The 16,835-nt window shown below is 46.0% G+C and overlaps 1 protein-coding gene across 1 annotated transcript in view; it reads right to left on the bottom strand.

Moving 5' to 3' along the window:
• Positions 1-292: 292 nt before the first annotated feature.
• The window catches only part of LOC112104486 (vasoactive intestinal polypeptide receptor 1-like), a 44,917-nt gene continuing 28,374 nt past the window's right edge, over positions 293-16,835 (bottom strand). Inside the window, exons 5-13 of the mRNA XM_026651995.1 lie at positions 16,503-16,600; positions 15,171-15,303; positions 13,990-14,143; positions 11,352-11,412; positions 7,910-7,982; positions 6,520-6,611; positions 5,230-5,359; positions 3,214-3,255; positions 293-481 (exon numbers count right to left, since the gene is read on the bottom strand). Of these exons, the coding sequence (XP_026507780.1) occupies positions 293-481; positions 3,214-3,255; positions 5,230-5,359; positions 6,520-6,611; positions 7,910-7,982; positions 11,352-11,412; positions 13,990-14,143; positions 15,171-15,303; positions 16,503-16,600 (972 nt within the window). The remainder of the gene's footprint in view (positions 482-3,213; positions 3,256-5,229; positions 5,360-6,519; positions 6,612-7,909; positions 7,983-11,351; positions 11,413-13,989; positions 14,144-15,170; positions 15,304-16,502; positions 16,601-16,835) is intronic.

The raw sequence follows: 16,835 nt of genomic DNA, 5'->3' as shown, positions 1-16,835 counted from the left end.
GGAGTGTGTGAGTCACCCCTCCCTGTGTGACCCCTAGAGCTTTAAAGATAAGAAGGTAAATAAAAAGAATCCAACTCCGCAGTATTTCTTTTTAACGGGGGCTCAGTCAACTTGATGTTCATTTGAACATTCGTACTGCATAGTTCTGATTGATTGCCACTGACCTCGCTTGACTCGGTGTCCTGTATTCAGCATAGGGAAATATGGTCACCCTACAGAGACTCCATATTGGCCTCCCTCCGTTCATTTTTCAGGAGACAATACTGCAACAGCTGAGCTTGCTCTGGGAGGCTCACACGGAGGATGTGCCATTCCGGAAGAGGGAGGTTTTCCTCTTAGGGCTGATTTTTTCAAGCAGTGATAACTGAGTGACATAGTTAACGGGGCTGTTTTCTCTAGACATGCGCCGAGGTTTGCGGGTGAAGTTCAGGTACTCTTGGTACTGCCACTTGCGCAGTCGCTTCTTTAATTCAACCTGAACCTAAAGAAAAGAACGAAAAGGGGGGGGGGAAGAGGGAGACATAGAACGAATGTGGCTATTCCAATTTCACAGACATTTAGGCTAAGATTTTCAAAAAAATTGCCTGCCCAATGTTTGGTGTCTAAATCCTAATCTAGGTGCCTAAACAAGTGGATTGATTTTCAAAAGCATCCAGGACGCAGGGGGTGGCCGGATGAGCTGCTGCTCAACGGCCCCCAGCAGCTGCCCCACCCTGCCCCAGAGCAGAAGCTCCCCCCGGACCCACCCACCAGGGGCCCCCTAGAGCAGCGGCTTTCCCCAGCTAAGATTTAGTCGGGGTATTTATAGTACAAGCCGTGGACAGGTCACCGGGCATGAATTTTCGTTTATTGCCCATGACCTGTCCATGACTTATTAAAAATACCCATGACTAAATCGTTGCCGTAATTATAGTCCCAATATTAGCGTGATCCCATGTAAAGTGTAACCTAAAATGAACTGCAGAAATCTTTTAAGGCCAGAAGGTACCATTAGGGTTATTTAGTGTGACCTGCTGCTCCACACAGGCCAGAGAACCTCTCTCACTAATTCCTGCATCAAGCCCATAACTTGTGGTTGAACTGGAGTGTACCAGGGTGGAATCTTCCAAAATTCACAAAGCCCTGAATTAGGTATCCAGGCTCCCCCTGAATTGTATGGGGAGTGTTAGGTACCTACAAAAGGGATTCTCGGAAGCCAGCACGCTGAGCGGGGAGCCGCCTAAGCTAGCCAGGAGCTAGCTAACACAGAGGAAAGAGATGAGGTTTAGACCCTCTTAGCTATTTAGTTATTTAATGCCCATTGATCTGAGCCTCTACGTGACTCTCTCTGCTTGAGATTCTCAGCTGTGAATGCTCCCCTGGAGTTAGACGCCTAAGCCAGGTCAGCCCTTTCTCACAAAAGCTCCCCTCCCCCCAATCCATAGGTGCTGAGTACCCATGGGGAAAAAATGGCAGCCCCCCCCGCCATCAGCACCTCCCCCTCCCCTCCAGCGCCTCCTGCCCGCCGCAATCAGCTGTTCCATGGTGCTGGGGGGGGGCAAAAGGGAGAAGCAAGGGTGGGGCACGCTCGTGGGAGGGGGCGGAACAGAGTGGGAAGAGGCAGGTGGGGGTGGCGTCTTGGGTGGAGCGGGGGCGGGGTCTGGGGCGAAGCCAGGGGGAGCACCCCCCCCGGCACATTACAAAGTCGGCACCTACGCCCCCCATCCCATCAAACCAGCAGCCAAATGGCTAAAGCACTCACCTGGGAAACCTGAATTCAAATCCCTACGCTGCCTGATTTGGAGCACGGACATGAACGCTGGTCACTACATCCCAGCTGTATACCCCAACCAGCCTGCACTGCGTGTTCTGGGGTGGGGCACTCACTCGTTGGCCAGAGGGGGTCGGGGATTGATGCTATAGCCCAATGGTCCCAGCAGTCAGATTCAAGTCTCCCACGGCCCTTGTGAGTGGCCTAATCACTCGGCTATTGGGACACCCAGACCCACTCCCGGAGCTGCATTTTGTGTGGGCCCCAATCCTGTAGGCATGTGCCAAGAAGGCTGAGGAGGGATATGGCTGGTCTCTATAAATATATTGTGGGGTTAAATACCAGGGAGGGTGAACCACTATGTAAGCTAAAGGGCAATATCAGTCTAACCCCCACAACTCCTGGGTGTGGTGCTCTGGGTGTGGTGTTCTGTCCCCTCTAATGGCACCAAATCCACTTAGAGATTAATGACTCTGCTGTAGCCTTAGCTAAGAGGCATGTGGTTTTTAGCTCATGCAGTAGAGGCTCATGTATTTAGCTCTAGAGGTCCCAGGTTTGATCCCGACGACTGGGTTAGCTGTGCGGTGGCATCAGGGCTTTGGCAACTTTGCACGTATCCACCAGTGGGAATTTAAGGCACCTGCAGGGTTGGGTGGCAACTGAGTGGCGGTTTTGAGAATGTCAGTGGTGCCTAAACGTTGGACTTAGGTGCCTAAGGAGGCCACTAGGTGCTGTGTACCTTTGTGAATCTGCCCCTTTTGTGACTTAGGAACACCCATCACTTTGGAAGTCCATGGGACCCGTGCTCTCAAGTTGCTTTGGTGCTTTTGAAAAATCCCAACTGAAACATCCATATTTGCTTATGCCTTAGTTGGCTTCTTAATACTCTTTTTACAGGGCAAATTCAGGTAAGTTCTGGCCATGCACATTGCAAGCTCCATAAAGCACATATATAGTATAAAAAAATCCCGCATCTTCCTTTGGAAAACGGCCACTTTTTAAAACAGATGGCACTTTTGGCTACATTTTCCAAAGTACATCATAGAGTCTTAACAATAATCAAAGAACATGAAGCATAAGGTTGAACAAGAGTATCTGGAACCACACAGGCTGCCCTGGAGAAGAAAAGAGCTTGCTAGAGGAAATTAAAGCTGAACAGAGGTTCGATATGTATCCAGAGACACTAATTGAACAGACTCTCTCATGACAGGGGAATCCCTGACCCCTTGTCAAGGGGTCACTATCTCAAAGCTGATGTTGTGCCTTCCTGTAGCAGACCAGAATTACATGTATTTAGACAAAGTAGAGAAACACAGGCAGGAAGACCAATAAGGCTATTTCATGCTTTCAGGAGCAGATCAAAGTAATTCACAATGGCCTATTCTGGAAATTGGAACACAAGGAAAACAATGGAGGCCCCTGAGTTTCAAAAGTCTTATGCAATTGCATGTCTTGCTACTTACCTCTCCATTTAAGAAGCAATATAGAAGGGCGACAACAAAGCCCTAGGGAATTAAGGGGGAAAAAAAGGTTATTTCTAAAAAAGGTGAACTTCAGCACAACAGGCCTTGGAGCACAGATAATTGTAGAGTGACGTCAGCCTAATTAATACTTTGATTAGGACACACAATAACATAATTTTTCCAATCAGTATTTTGGTGGCGTGACACTATTCATATGACTTTCGTATTTAGACTAAACAATGTCATGGACCTGATATTGTATATGTGCACCACTGACCTCTAATGGATATAATCAGAACTGCTCCCCTGTGTGAGAGGGGCCCTGTACTGCTAGCAGCTAACCAAAATTCTCCTTTAGCTCAAGTAGAAGGGATCTGGGGTTTTTGGAGCAGGCAGATCTGAGTTCTAGCCCTGTTTTGGCATGCAATCCTGCGTGTATAGCATGAAATCCTAGGCAGCCAAGGTTTTTTTTAAAACTATGTAGCCGTGAATTATAAGACTATAATTATACAGCGGGTTTTGACAGCATCTTTATAAATAAGGCAAAGACTGTCATCAGTGCGATCATCAGAAACCTGTCATGTAATCACAGCTATGTAATGAAAGTGTGTTTTTTAAGTACCTGAGTGTGATATTTTCCAAAAGGGAACAGACAATTGCTTCTGCTCATACACCCCTAAATGTTCTCCCAGAAGCCTGAAAATATCTTTCTGCAACAATCAGACCAGACCCTGACCCCTGGTTCCTCCCTTGGACTAATCCTCCCTGGGGCCTATCACAGAGAGCATCTGGAGTAGACACACCATGGGATAAGGACAGCTACATTCTCGGGGGTCAACATTTCCACCTCATGCTTTCTCCTTTGGGCTGCAAGTTTACCAGTAAGTACATGTGCACAGCCGGTGTCTATAATTTGATTCAAAAGAGGCTGAAAAATAGTACACTATAAAAACTTCAATTTCCCTTATAGACACTGTTTGTGGCAAAATATTTCTTCAGGGTGGAATTTCCACAGCTCCTAAATGACTTAGCAATGGCTTTCAATGGGACTTGTGCTCCTAAGTGACTTAGACAGTTTTGAAAATTACAGTTCTGGTGTATTTCTTTCTATTTCTAAGGCCAAGGAGGTGCCTCTCCATCGCCCTGTGTATCCTGCCAATCGTTCAGTTTGCCTACAAAACTGTGCAATAAACCATGGCACAAAATCCAGCCATGATAGAGCAGGCCAGAGAGCATGTCTCATGCCCGCTCTCCTTCTGCCCCCCCTGCCCCGCAAGTGCCTGGCAGCTTGCCCAGAACATTAAGAGATTCAGGCTATTTCTGACCAAGAACGGATGACCATTCCAGGGAGAAAACCCTGCCAAGAACCAGAGAGTGCCAGCTAGTGCATGGTGACTCATTGCAACCCCAGCAAAATGACACAAGAGAGGTAGTTTCTCATATAGGCAGGTCCCAGGTAATTTAAGTGTACCTGAGTCAAAAGCAACAACTTAAATTCTGTCTCAAAGCCAACAGGTAGCCATGAGAGCATGGAGCACTGGTGTAATGGTCACTGCGTGGGCAGTTCGTATCCCAGTCCAGTATTAAGCTTCTGAATACACTTAAAGTGTAGCATCATCAGGTGTGCATTGCAGTCATCTAATCGCAAAGTGACAGAGGCATGGATGAAAGAAGCAAGGTCTACATCCAAAAGAAGAGCCATACTCTTCTGGCCATGAGAAGATAGAGAAAGCAATCCTGGCCACAGCTGCTACTTCATCACATAATGGAAGTTTTTGGTCTAACCGAACCCACAGACTACGAATTGAAGGGTGGGTGCACTAACAATGGAAGGAGAGAGACTGATGTTATTTCTCCTAACCTACTCTTATCACCTGTTTTATCTGGATGGAACATCAGCCAGCTCATTGTGATCCACACCCCAGCCTTCATGAGACACCAGGTAAGGCACTCAGTCACCCGCCCTGGATTGGGCACGGTCAAGACAGTTCTTAATTCTATCTTTATTTATCATACCTGAAAGGAGCCCAAGCCCAGCTCAATATAAAGTCTAGCTTCCAATCCAGTGCTTTCTGGGCAAAACGCAAACACGATATAGTGCACTCCAAAGAGTGGGATCAGGAGCAGGGTGGATTTAGCTAGTCTCCTGGGAAATGAAAACAAAAAACAAAAAACACAAACATGACAGACTTGACAACATTTCAATGAATTTAATGGAAGGTGGGAAACTAACAGAATCGAGACTGAGGGCTTGTGCACACAGCGTAGAAATGCACACTGTGAGGGGGAGGGGATTTTTAAAGCGCACTAATATGTTGCACGTTAATTGGTCTGTGTAGACCCTGCTGGTGTGTAATAGTTAAAGTGCATGAGGGAACTTTCAGTGTGCACCATCAGGATTCACACGGACCAATTAATGCGCTTTAGAAATAACACCGCTGTAGTGCCCTAGGCTGCACCATGTAGACAAGACCTAAATCCTCCATTTATCTACAGATCAGGCACGGTCTGTCGTCGACGTGCAAAGCCAATGTGCGTCTAATGGTGATAGGGTCATTCGTTCTCTATGCCTTTGCAATCTTTTTTCTCTCTCCTGTGTCAGCGGGCATGGATGCCAGTCTATGGTACTCATGATGGTGGTTCTTCTGATGGGGCCATCTGTCCATTTTGAAATGGATGTACCATTTCTTTTCACATAGATAATCAAACATGCCTTTTGGGATGGATTGGACTGGCAATCTAGTATTGAAATTCTCCAGCCTTACCAAAACCATGAGCCAACCAGTCCCCTGAGCGGTTCTAAGAGACCATTTCCGAGGTTGGCAGGGCTGAGTCTCTCAGGAAGGGCATGATATGCCAGGGGGTATGGAACCAGAATGGGAGGAGTTAAATATCTGGGAACCAGATCCATCTGGAGCTCATTAAACTACAGGGCATAGCTGATGTGCATAAAATAAGAACGGTGAGAGAGAGAGAGGAGGGGCCAATTGTGTGGCAAAGCATGGAGCCAACCTAAGTAGAGCGTGTTAACTTGATTACAATTTGTTAGGTGCAGGACTTTCAGTTGGGCCTAGTTGGTGGCCTAGCGTGGAGAGAACTTTATATGGAGGCCTCTAGAAAAAGAGGGCAGAATTTTACCTGCTCATACCTTAGAAACAAGGCGGCAACTCGACTTTGGTTTTTTTTGTTCTGGGAGTTACCTTCCCCACTATTGAGGAAGAGGCCACAGGGGGGACACCCCCAGGAAACAATATCTTAAACCAGATCCAACAGGAGATAATAGAAAAAAAAGATATCATCACTTACACAAAATGACTAGACTGGCTGCCGCTGACTTCCGGAGATTGTAATTTCTGCACCAGAATTCTGATCACATTGACAAATATAATAAAGTTAATCTGCAAAGAGAAGAAGGGGTTTCTAAGCTTCCTAGGAGACGGAGCCAGATCTTCAATGGGTGCAAATCAACGTAGATCCATCCATGTCAAAGCAGCTATGCCAATTTATGCCAACTGAATATCTGGTTCTCAATCTTTACACAATCAAATAAATAATAAGGGCAACGTTTTCTATCTTAGATGCCTAAAGTGACACCCCCAAATCCTTATTTCGGCACCTAAGTAAACAATCTGATTTTCAATTTTGATGTGCTTCCACAATGACTTTGAATAGGAGGTTTACCTGCTCAGAGCCTGAAAATCAGGTCTTTTTTTTTTTTTATGCCTAATGATGGATGTAGGTGCTAATCTTTAGGCACCCGTTTGAAAGTTTTGACTGATGCTCATTTCTATAACGTTCCACAAAACAGATCTTGCAACACAATTGAAGTCCGTACGAGTCCTGCTTGCATATACAATGGCCAAATTTTGTCCTAAATATGCATCCTAAAGGCTCAAGTGCAAAATGCACTCGCATAAAATTGGAGAAAAGACTGATGAGAGTCTGGGTAGAGGGGCAATATTGTTCAGTGGTTTGGAGAGAAAACAGAAGAATAAAAACAGGGGAAAGATAAATGACTAAGTACAGGCATGTCACAAGCCCTTTCTTATTATTATGTATTGGTATTGTGGTAGCTCCTAAGAGCCTCAGTCGTGGGCTGAACCCTGTTGTGCTAGGGGCTGTACAAACACAGAACAAAAAGACACCTCGTGCTCCAAAGAGTTTACAATCTAAGTACATCCTCACATTTTGGAGATGGATGCTGTGGCCAGATGCATGAGTAAGTGACAGAAAATAGATGATTTTACACATTACTCTACACAATGAGCCTTTAAGGCTAAATGTTCCTGTACCTGCAAATGTGCAATGATCATGCATAGATGATGCAAGAGTGTCCTTATTTAGGCATGTTCCTAGCATTAAACTCTGAGTAATTAGCCTTGTATCACCTGTGTGTGATCTTGCACTATTGCCAATTTTGGCCGCACGCATGTAGCTTACATTGGCTGAAATGGAGTACAAGACAAACGTCCCAGGGCAACATTCTGCCCTTCATTTGTCATTTTCATGCATTTCACTGCTGCTTGTCTCTCTTCCACTCACAATATAGCAAGTGTTATGCAACAATTTCCAGCTTCCTAAAATTCAAAACAAATTAAATGTGGTATGCGGCACTGCATCCCTGTCTGACTGAAACGAGATATGTGCTTAGCTTTCAGTTCTTCAAAGGATTCAACAGATCAAAGGCAAAACTCACTAATACAGATAGCAGTATGGGTCCCCTGATGATCCATAACACTGCTGTATTCTCATCATCATCATCCCAGCATCTGAAACAGGAAACTAAATAATTACCTGATCTGGTTTGTGCTGAATATTAAATGACTCAAGTCTTGGTACAGAAAAGTGGCTGTCGTTAACTCTTGTTGTTAGCAATTTAAAAGCATCTCCCAAAAGTTCTTGCAGATTTTCACTCCCAAGAAGGTTGCTCTATAGCCTAATGCAAAGAAGGCTTATCCAGCAGGAGGCAAAGGTAGAGGAGGTGGCAGCGTTTAGGGTACATGTGGCTACACGCTGCAGTGAAAAACAGGCTGAATTCACACTGCAGTGCGTAGCTTTATGCAGCAGTGAAAAGCTCTGGCAGCAGAGAGGCCAGGGGGAAAGGCCAGAGCCTTTCCCTGCTGCCTCCTCCTTGCCAGAACCTTTTCCCGCTCCCGGAGCCTTTCACTACGGTGGGGAAAGGCTCTCGCAGCAGGACACTAGCTGTAAAAATAGAAAAGTATATATGTGGGAAGCACAGCTGGGGGGTTTTGGAGAGCCATGCAGGGCACATACCCTAAGGATCTGGCATGTCTTTACTCTACCCACGTAAACTGTGCCTCTCCATCTACTCGGCTATTTATATCCATGCTAGGGGGACGTGCCATGGCTGCACACTACACGCCGCTGTAAATGTTGACATAGCCAAAGTGGAACAAGGAAGGGGACATTATCCTGATTTCAGGCTGCTCATTAATTCTCTCTCTCCCCTGCTGTGTGTAGCTGTATTTCAGGGTAAAGAAGAGAGACTGGATTCAGTTGCAGTAAATCCAGAGCACGCCTCACTTCTTTGCCAGGGCTTAATATATGGAGATATACCTATCTCATAGAGCTGGAAGGGACCCCAAAAGGTCACGGAGTCCAGTGCTCTGCCTCCACTAGCAGGACCAAGTACTGATTTTGCCCTGGATCCCTAAGTGGCCCTCTCAAGGATTGAACTCATAACCCTGGGTTTACAAGGCCAATGCTCAAACCACTGAGCTATCCCTCCCCCTTCAGCTAAAAGGTGCATGTGCTGTGGTGTTAACAACTAGCAGAGCGTGGGCCTCCAGGATGAAGGGAAATGTATCCAGTCTGGATTTTATTTTCTCCGTTGGTTTAGCCACTCTACAATGAACAGAGTAGGAACAGACAGACTGAATCAGGCACAGTGTCCATCTGGTGCAGCATCCTGTCTCCTGCAGTGGCCAGCAATAGCTGCACCAGAGGAAGGTGCAAGAACTGAATGATAGGAAGGTATGAGATAACCGGTCCCCTTGGTCTATGTCTATGCTTAAGGCGGCATATAGAGTGCAAGCACATATCGTTTCAGGCCCCACTGCTGAGGCCTTTTGCTGCAATGGGGAAAGGCTCTGGCAGTGGAGAGGCAGCAGGACACTACACTGCTGAAAGCAGCTATGAGAGGCACTGCTTGGGTGTGAAGAGAGCCTGCGTAGGGACTATACCCTGGGGGTTCAGACATGTAGGGCACTCTGTGCTACTCTACTCAGCTAAGCCATCTCTTACCATCTACACTGCTACTTATACGCATGCTGGCTGGGAGTGTGGCGTTTGTACTCTGCACACCGCTGTAAGTGTCGACATACCGTATTAGGTCTTTCCTGATCTCTAATAGGTAGAGATTGGCTTAAGCCCTGATGCATGAGGTTTAATGCCAATCAAGGCATTTCCGTCAGCAGTAACTGATCTGGATATAACTGATCATAAATCTGGATATTCATATTATCCACAAATGTTCAATTCCTCTTTGAAGCCTGCTAAGTTCTTGGCATCGACGACATACTGTGGCAGTGAGTTCCAGAGTCTAATTACACAGGGCGTAATAAATATTTCCTTTTATTGGTTTTGAATTTGCTACCTTTCAATTTCATTGAGGGTCTTGTTCTTGCGTATGAGACAGGGACAAGAAAAGCTCCCGATCCACCTTCTCTAGAGTAGTTGGTATTTTATATACTTTATGTCCAGTTTTATTAATCTCCTTTGTAAGGTAAAAAATCCCAATCTTTTCAATCTTTCTTCAGAGGGGAGTTTTTCCAGGTCATTGATTGTTCTTATCACCGTTCCCTGAACCCCTTCTATCATCAAAGACAAGTACAGTTTTTCCAGATTTGGTTCTGCCACTGAAATCAAAGGAATTTTTGCATATGGAATAAGTGCAAGATAATAGTAATTTGTCTGCTTGCTTGCAGTCTTTCCACATGAGGAGATCCCGGGAAAAGAAGGACATTGAATTCGTCCTTATACCTTAGAGGCTACATGAGAGGAGCATGTGCCATGAGAAGGTGGAGACTGACATCCCCCCACCATTTACACAAACTACAATGATGAGGTATTTTGCTACTGATATATTTGGATAGCACACATGAACATGAATGGAGCAAGGCGGACTGCATGGGTCAGGTGAGTGGCGGTGGGCTAGACAGCCTTTCACCTTTAGGTCATTGGTCTGAATCTTTCCCAGCTTGGGAAGGAGAAGAAGTTGTTCCTATCTTGTGGCCGGTGTGAAGTGAATTGGAGAACTAAAGTTCAGCTCCTAATAACCAAGCATCTGTGATATATTGCCCTCCCCCCTCCCTCAAGTTGAGAGGCTTTGCGGTCAAACCAAGGTTTGAATGGAGATGAAAATGGAAGTAATCTTCCACTCCTAATAGTAAACCAGACTTGAAGCCTACTAGCCAGGTGCTCTAGGGAAGCTTGCACTGTTTGATACAAGGACTAGGTAGAAAGTTGATGAGATAGAGAAAGGCTGTTCCAGATGGTAGGAGCTTCAAGGTATAAGACTCTTGCCCCAGGAGTGGTGAGATTGTGTGAAAAGACAGAGGAGGTGAGTGCCAGATGCAAGACAGTTCAATACACAGCATAATCGTTCAAATGCAAGAATTCACACATACAGTATTGCCAACCCCAGATGTTCAAAAACAGAGTCCAATCCCTCCCGCCCAGTCATTTGATTGGCTTAAAACTCACCACCACCTCTAGAAAAATAATAAGGGTTTGGTTCCTTTTATTTGCCTTCTGGCTGCAGGGGGCACTTGCTTCACATTGTCAAGTTTTCCCTGCAACCACGAGGGCGAGACACGTATTTTAAATCGAAAGCCACGGTTCTCCTGCAATCTCATGATTGCAGCAGTGGGGGCTTTCAGAAAAAATCTCTCAAAATTGTGAGACTTTTGATCAAATCACGAGCTGGCAACGCTGCCGCTGCAGTCAGATGTAAATCAGGAGCTCGTTCTCAAACCGATTTGCCTATTTCTGAATTGTAAAGATCAGAAATGCAAATTCTTAGGCTTAAAAACTTTGGTTCTTTTTTAACTCTCCCTTCTTGATGAATCACATTTACTGTGCCAAAGGCAATGCCCAGAATTAGGATTTTGGCTCACCCTGTATTCTGTCTGTAGATTCGGGTTAGGATCCAAGCACACATCACCGCACTGGGAGTTCCTAGAAGAGTAAATGTAGAATACAACATGGCTTTATTTTCAACAGTGAGTTCCATGCAAACCTGATCCCCAAATTCAGAGATTCCAAGGTCAGAAGGGCCATTGGGCCCATCTTGCCTAGCACAACCCAGAGAACTTCCCCAAAATAATTCCTAGGGCAGAACTTTTTGAAAAACATCCCATCTTGATTTTAAAATGGTCAGTGATGGGGAAATCCACCACAACCCTTGGTAAATTGGATTAATTATTCTCACCATGAAAATGATACATCTTATTTCCAGTCTGAATACTTTACAGGGTTACAAAACTGCAGACGGGATATAGCATAAGTGCCAAACAACGGTGTCGAGTGATCTTGCACACAACGCATTGAGGCACCAGTTCAATAAAAGAACAGTGAAGTCAAGAGACATAAGCAAGAGAGAAAAAACATATTTTAAAAGGGGATTAGGAAAGGCTGGTGAGCCACTGAGGCAGAGAGCTAGACAAAGGCCTGCCTATGAATTCTAAGCTTTTGTATGGTTGCAGAAATCACTTACTTACCTATAGTTATTGCAATTCTGGACTACTCTGGGCAGAGGATTCTAGTCCTCCTCCAATGTAACTCTTTGAACACATGGGAGACTGTATATTTCCATCATGAAGAGCATAAGAGGCAGCACACCACCCTAGTTAACTTCCTTCTAATAATCTAATAACTGGTATCAAGAAATTTGTGATATCTATTCCCACTTCTGCTCTTTCCTGGCCTTAATCAGAGTTTGCAATTAGATAGCTATTAACAAGTGTTATTTAGCTGAGCCTCACAACATCCCTATGAGACGGCTAACTATATTTACTCTCATTTCCTAGATCAGGAAAGTGAAGCTCACAAAGGTTGTGGGCCACCTTTTCGAAAGTGGTCTCTAATTTTAAATGCCTCAGACCAGTGGTCTGCAACTTTTTTACGCACAAGTTCACTTTTTGAATTTAAGTGCAACCCAGGATCTACCCCGCCCCTTCCCCGAGGCCACGCCCATTCCGAGGCTCTGCCCACTCCATCCCCCCTCCCTCTGTCGCTTGCTCTCCCCCACCCTCACTCACTTTCACCGGGCTGGGGCAGGGGGTTGGGGTGCAGGAGGGGGCGCCAGGCTCAGGCAGAGTGTTGGGGTGCAGGAGGGGTATGGGGTGCTCGCTCTGGGAGGGGGCTCAGGGCTGGAGCAGAGTTGGGGTGCAGGAGGGGATACAGGGTGCTGGCTCCAGGAGGGGTCTCAGGGCTGGGGTGTGGGAGGGGTGTGGGTTCCTGCTGGGCGGCACTTACCCCTGTGGCCCCTGGGGGGGGAATGTGGCTCTGCATACTGCCCCTCCCTGCAAGCACCACCCCTGTAGCTCCCATTGGCTGCAGTTCCCCGTTCCCGGCCAATGGGACCTGCGGGGGCGGTGCTTGCAGGCAGAAGCAGCACACGGAGTCCCCTGACCACTTTGAAGGGCTGCAGGGACGTGCTGGCCGCTTCCTGGAGCGGCGTGGGTCCAGGGCAGGCGGGGAGCCTGCCTTAGCCCTGCTGCGCCACCAGACTTTTAGTGGTCGGAGATCGCGATCGACTGTCAGAGGCTCCAGGATCAACCAGTCAATCGTGATCTACCACTGGGTGACCACTGCCCTAGACTCCGAGTGCCCGGTGTTAGACCCCTAATGTGAAATGCTGTCTTCGGTGAAGTCAGTGGCAAAACTCCTACTGATTTCAATGGGGCCTGGATTTCAACTTTTGGGCAAACATTTCAAAATTGTCCACTAATTTTGGGTGCTTCCATTTTGGAACACCCAACCTGCTACGCAGAGCCGGTCGCCACAGGTGTGCAGTGAGGGTAATTACGTTTATCTCCCTCTTGGGGGCATTGTGTGGCCTGATGAAAATAATTCAGGTGAAGTTTTATCTTAGTCCAAAGTATTCTTAAGGCAAAGATCAGACTAGAACTCATGAGTTCCAGTTTCTCAGACCTATACAGCCACACTGCTTAGTGCAGGGATTGGCAACCTTTGGCACGCGGCCCATCAGGGAAATCCGCCGGTGGGCCGGGCCGGTTTGTTTACCTGCAGGGTCTGTAGGTTCGGGCAATCGCGGCTCCCACTGGCTGAGGTTCGCCGTTCCAGGCCAATGGGGGCTACTGGAAGCAGCGGCCAGCACATCCCTCGGCCCGCGCCACTTCCAGCAGCCCCCATTGGCTTGGAATGGTGAACTGCGGCCAGTGGGAGCTGCGATCGGCCGAATCTGCAGACGCGGCAGGTGAACAAACCAGCCCGGCCCGTCAGTGGGTCTCTCTGATAGGCCGTGTGCCAAAGGTTGCCCATCCCTTGATTAGTGCATTACACTCACACCACCAGATACTTCATGGGGTGTCTAGAGATTGACAAAATTTCCACCTGGGAATTTTTGAACAAAAATAAATAAAATGCTGCAGTTGCATTGAACATGTGCTACCTCATGAATTGTCAATGCTCATAGAAAATGCATCTTACGGCAAATGTTTTTCAGAGCTCTAGGCATAACTGTAAGAAGGCACATATACAAACAAAGGGAGAAAACATGAGTGTACTAACCCCAGCCAATCAAAATGAACCACCACACGTACTGTTTATCAGAAACAAATGTCAACAGCAGCAGTGTTTGCAAGTACATCCCTTCTACCAGGAGCCAGAAGAAGTTGGCTAAAATGCTGAACTGAAAGAATGCCACTGCAACCTTACATGCAACCTAGAGACATACAGGAAAAGGAGAATATTAGCTGCAGTCTCTGAAGTTAGACATCTTAAAGGTCCTGGGAAAAAGCTGGAAAAATGTGAACCAAGAGAAATATGCACTTACACAGGTTCTGATCTAAAGCCTATTGAACTCAGTAGATTGATCATTGACATCAACAGGGTTTGGGTTACACCCATAAATTATACAATTCTAGTGAGTTGTGTACAGTTGTTTGAAAGTGAAAATTTGGGCCTCATTGTGGGCCAAACTCCTTACTCATGTAAGCGGATGCAACTCTGCTGGAGTTGACAGAGTTGTACCCTCATCCACCAGAGCTGAGTTTGGCCCTTGGTATTTCTTTCTGCGTCTGCGTGATTTGCTGCTTTGGTATATTGAGGGCCATCTTGGAATCGCAAGCTATCACTGTAAGAGGGTGGGGATGGATCCTGATCCTGCCTGCAGGCTAGGGATCCTTGTAGGAAAGCATGGGATCTGGGCCTACCAGAGTGAGTCTGAAGACAGATAGCCTCAAGTAAAGTGGGGTGAGCTGTGCCTCTCTGTTTTAGGGAGCATCCTGTTTTGTCTCTCTGTTTGGGGTTTTTTTGTGTGTTAATTATTTAAATTCTTTTCAATAAAGTAGTGCTATATTGCAACCCTCCTGAAAGATAAAAACATAAATACTCTAATTTGTCTGTGTGTATGCCATAAACATAACACCTAAAGTACACCTGTACCCCAATAAAACACTGTCCTCGGGAGCCAAAAAATCTTGCCGCGTTATAGGTGAAATCGTGTTATATCGAACTTGCTTTGATCCGCCGAAGTGCGCAGCCCTCCCCCCCCCAGGAGCACTGCTTTACCGCGTTATATCCGAATTCATGTTATATCGGGTCACGTTATATTGGGGTAGAGGTGTATGATGAACTCAGACCCATTTTTTCCCCCATAAAACCAAAATACAGGAAATCTCAGCGTTACCTCTGTAACAAGGATTAACCAGTAAAATCAAATACAGTGAGAGAGAAGAAAAGGTTGATACCGTTGACATTAAGCAGTGGTCCATATTTTCATCAGCAAACAAAACAGCATCTTTAATGAAAACAGCAGTGGCTCTGAGGATGAAAGAGACAAACAGGTGCATGTGGATGTAATTCCGTGTACAGTGGAATTTTCTGAAATGAGAAAATAAAAAGGGAAATCACTCTTCAAAGAGAAATTTCAGTCTGCCCCATCTAAAAACCAATCAGGAATCAATTCTGTCTTCAGACATCACTCAGCAAGTCAAAACAAGTACAGCAGGGCACGCTTTCCCTGTCGTGCCCCAGCAACTTGAACTAGAGAACTAGAGAAGCCATCTCTAGAAGCAAGGCAATAGGTTAGCTCATTCTCTGTGTTCCTGGACCTCTACTGCTATTACTATGGAAAGTGTGGTGGTTTCATGCCTATCCACTGGAAAACAGGCTGAGACAATTTGTGATTTGATTCAATGCTCATTGGAGAGACACCCCTTTTGACTCCACTGGATATTGGATTGGTCTCTTATTGCACAGGTCACTGTGTTGATGCTAAATAATAATGATTTCCATTCATTACCACCCAGGGCTGGATTTGTACTAGTGGCCTAAAATCAAAAGGTTCTGCCCCCTATCATCCAAACTCAGCACACGTAAGATCATCAGAATGGCCATACTGGGTCAGACCAATGGTGCATCTAGCCCAGTATCCTGTCTTCCGACAGTGGCCAATGCGAGATGCTTCAGAGGGAATGAACAGAACTGGGTGAGCCACCCATGTTGTCCAGTCCTAGCATCTGGCAGTCAGAGGTTTAGGGACACCCAGAGCATGGGGTTGCATCCTTAAACCATCTTGGCAAATAGCCATTGATGGACTGATCCTCCATGTATTTATTTAATTCTTTTTTGACTGTGCAATTTATTTTCCCTCAATCTCTGTGCACAGCTCCTATAATCTTCAATGGATGGTACAGGCACATCTGACGGGAGTTTATGGAGAGAATGTCCTTGCTAAGCATGGGGAAAGTAGTTACCCTATGTGAACTGTGAGGCCATCATGAGGTGGTTATGCAGCATTGACACAAACCATAGTCCCATTAAAAAAAAAAAAAAAAAAAAAACACCTCCAGGAGGAATAGTGAGAGGGTACACATTCAAGTCTTCTGTTTTAAAGTCTGCTGGGAAATATCACACGTTAAGGGATGGAGAATAGGTTACCATGGATGGAAATATAGTGTCTGTGATAGAATGCAAAAACTGGAAAATAAAACCACTGGAGAGACAAGTCACAGACATGAGAATTAGGGTGAAGCTGAACAGTGTCTCGGAATACCTCAAAGGCCGCTGCGAGCGTTTACCTGAAGATGGCAAAGATAACGAGAGCTGTAATGAGTGAAGTCAGAGATGTCGCATAGCCAGCAGTGTAGACATGCCAAAATGCAGAATAATATGATTTCTATGAGAAGAAGAAAAGATAGAAAAATATAGATGGATGTGCAGCATTCATCCCAACGTGCCCATTTTACTAAGGCTCAATTTACTTCAGTAAATAGTTACAAAAGAAGCTCTTTTGGTGCGGAGAACACTTCTCTTCCCAGCCACCTCAGCCATATAATATAAATTATACTTTACATCTCCAAAGTGCTTTATAGTGGATAGGGGCTCTAGACTGGGACTTGGGAGACTTGAGT

The sequence above is a fragment of the Terrapene carolina genome, unplaced genomic scaffold (assembly GCF_002925995.2).
Source record: "Terrapene carolina triunguis isolate 2854851 unplaced genomic scaffold, T_m_triunguis-2.0 Scaffold111, whole genome shotgun sequence".
NCBI classification, from domain to species: Eukaryota; Metazoa; Chordata; order Testudines; family Emydidae; genus Terrapene; species Terrapene triunguis.
This window is presented reverse-complemented; position numbering and strand designations above follow the sequence as displayed.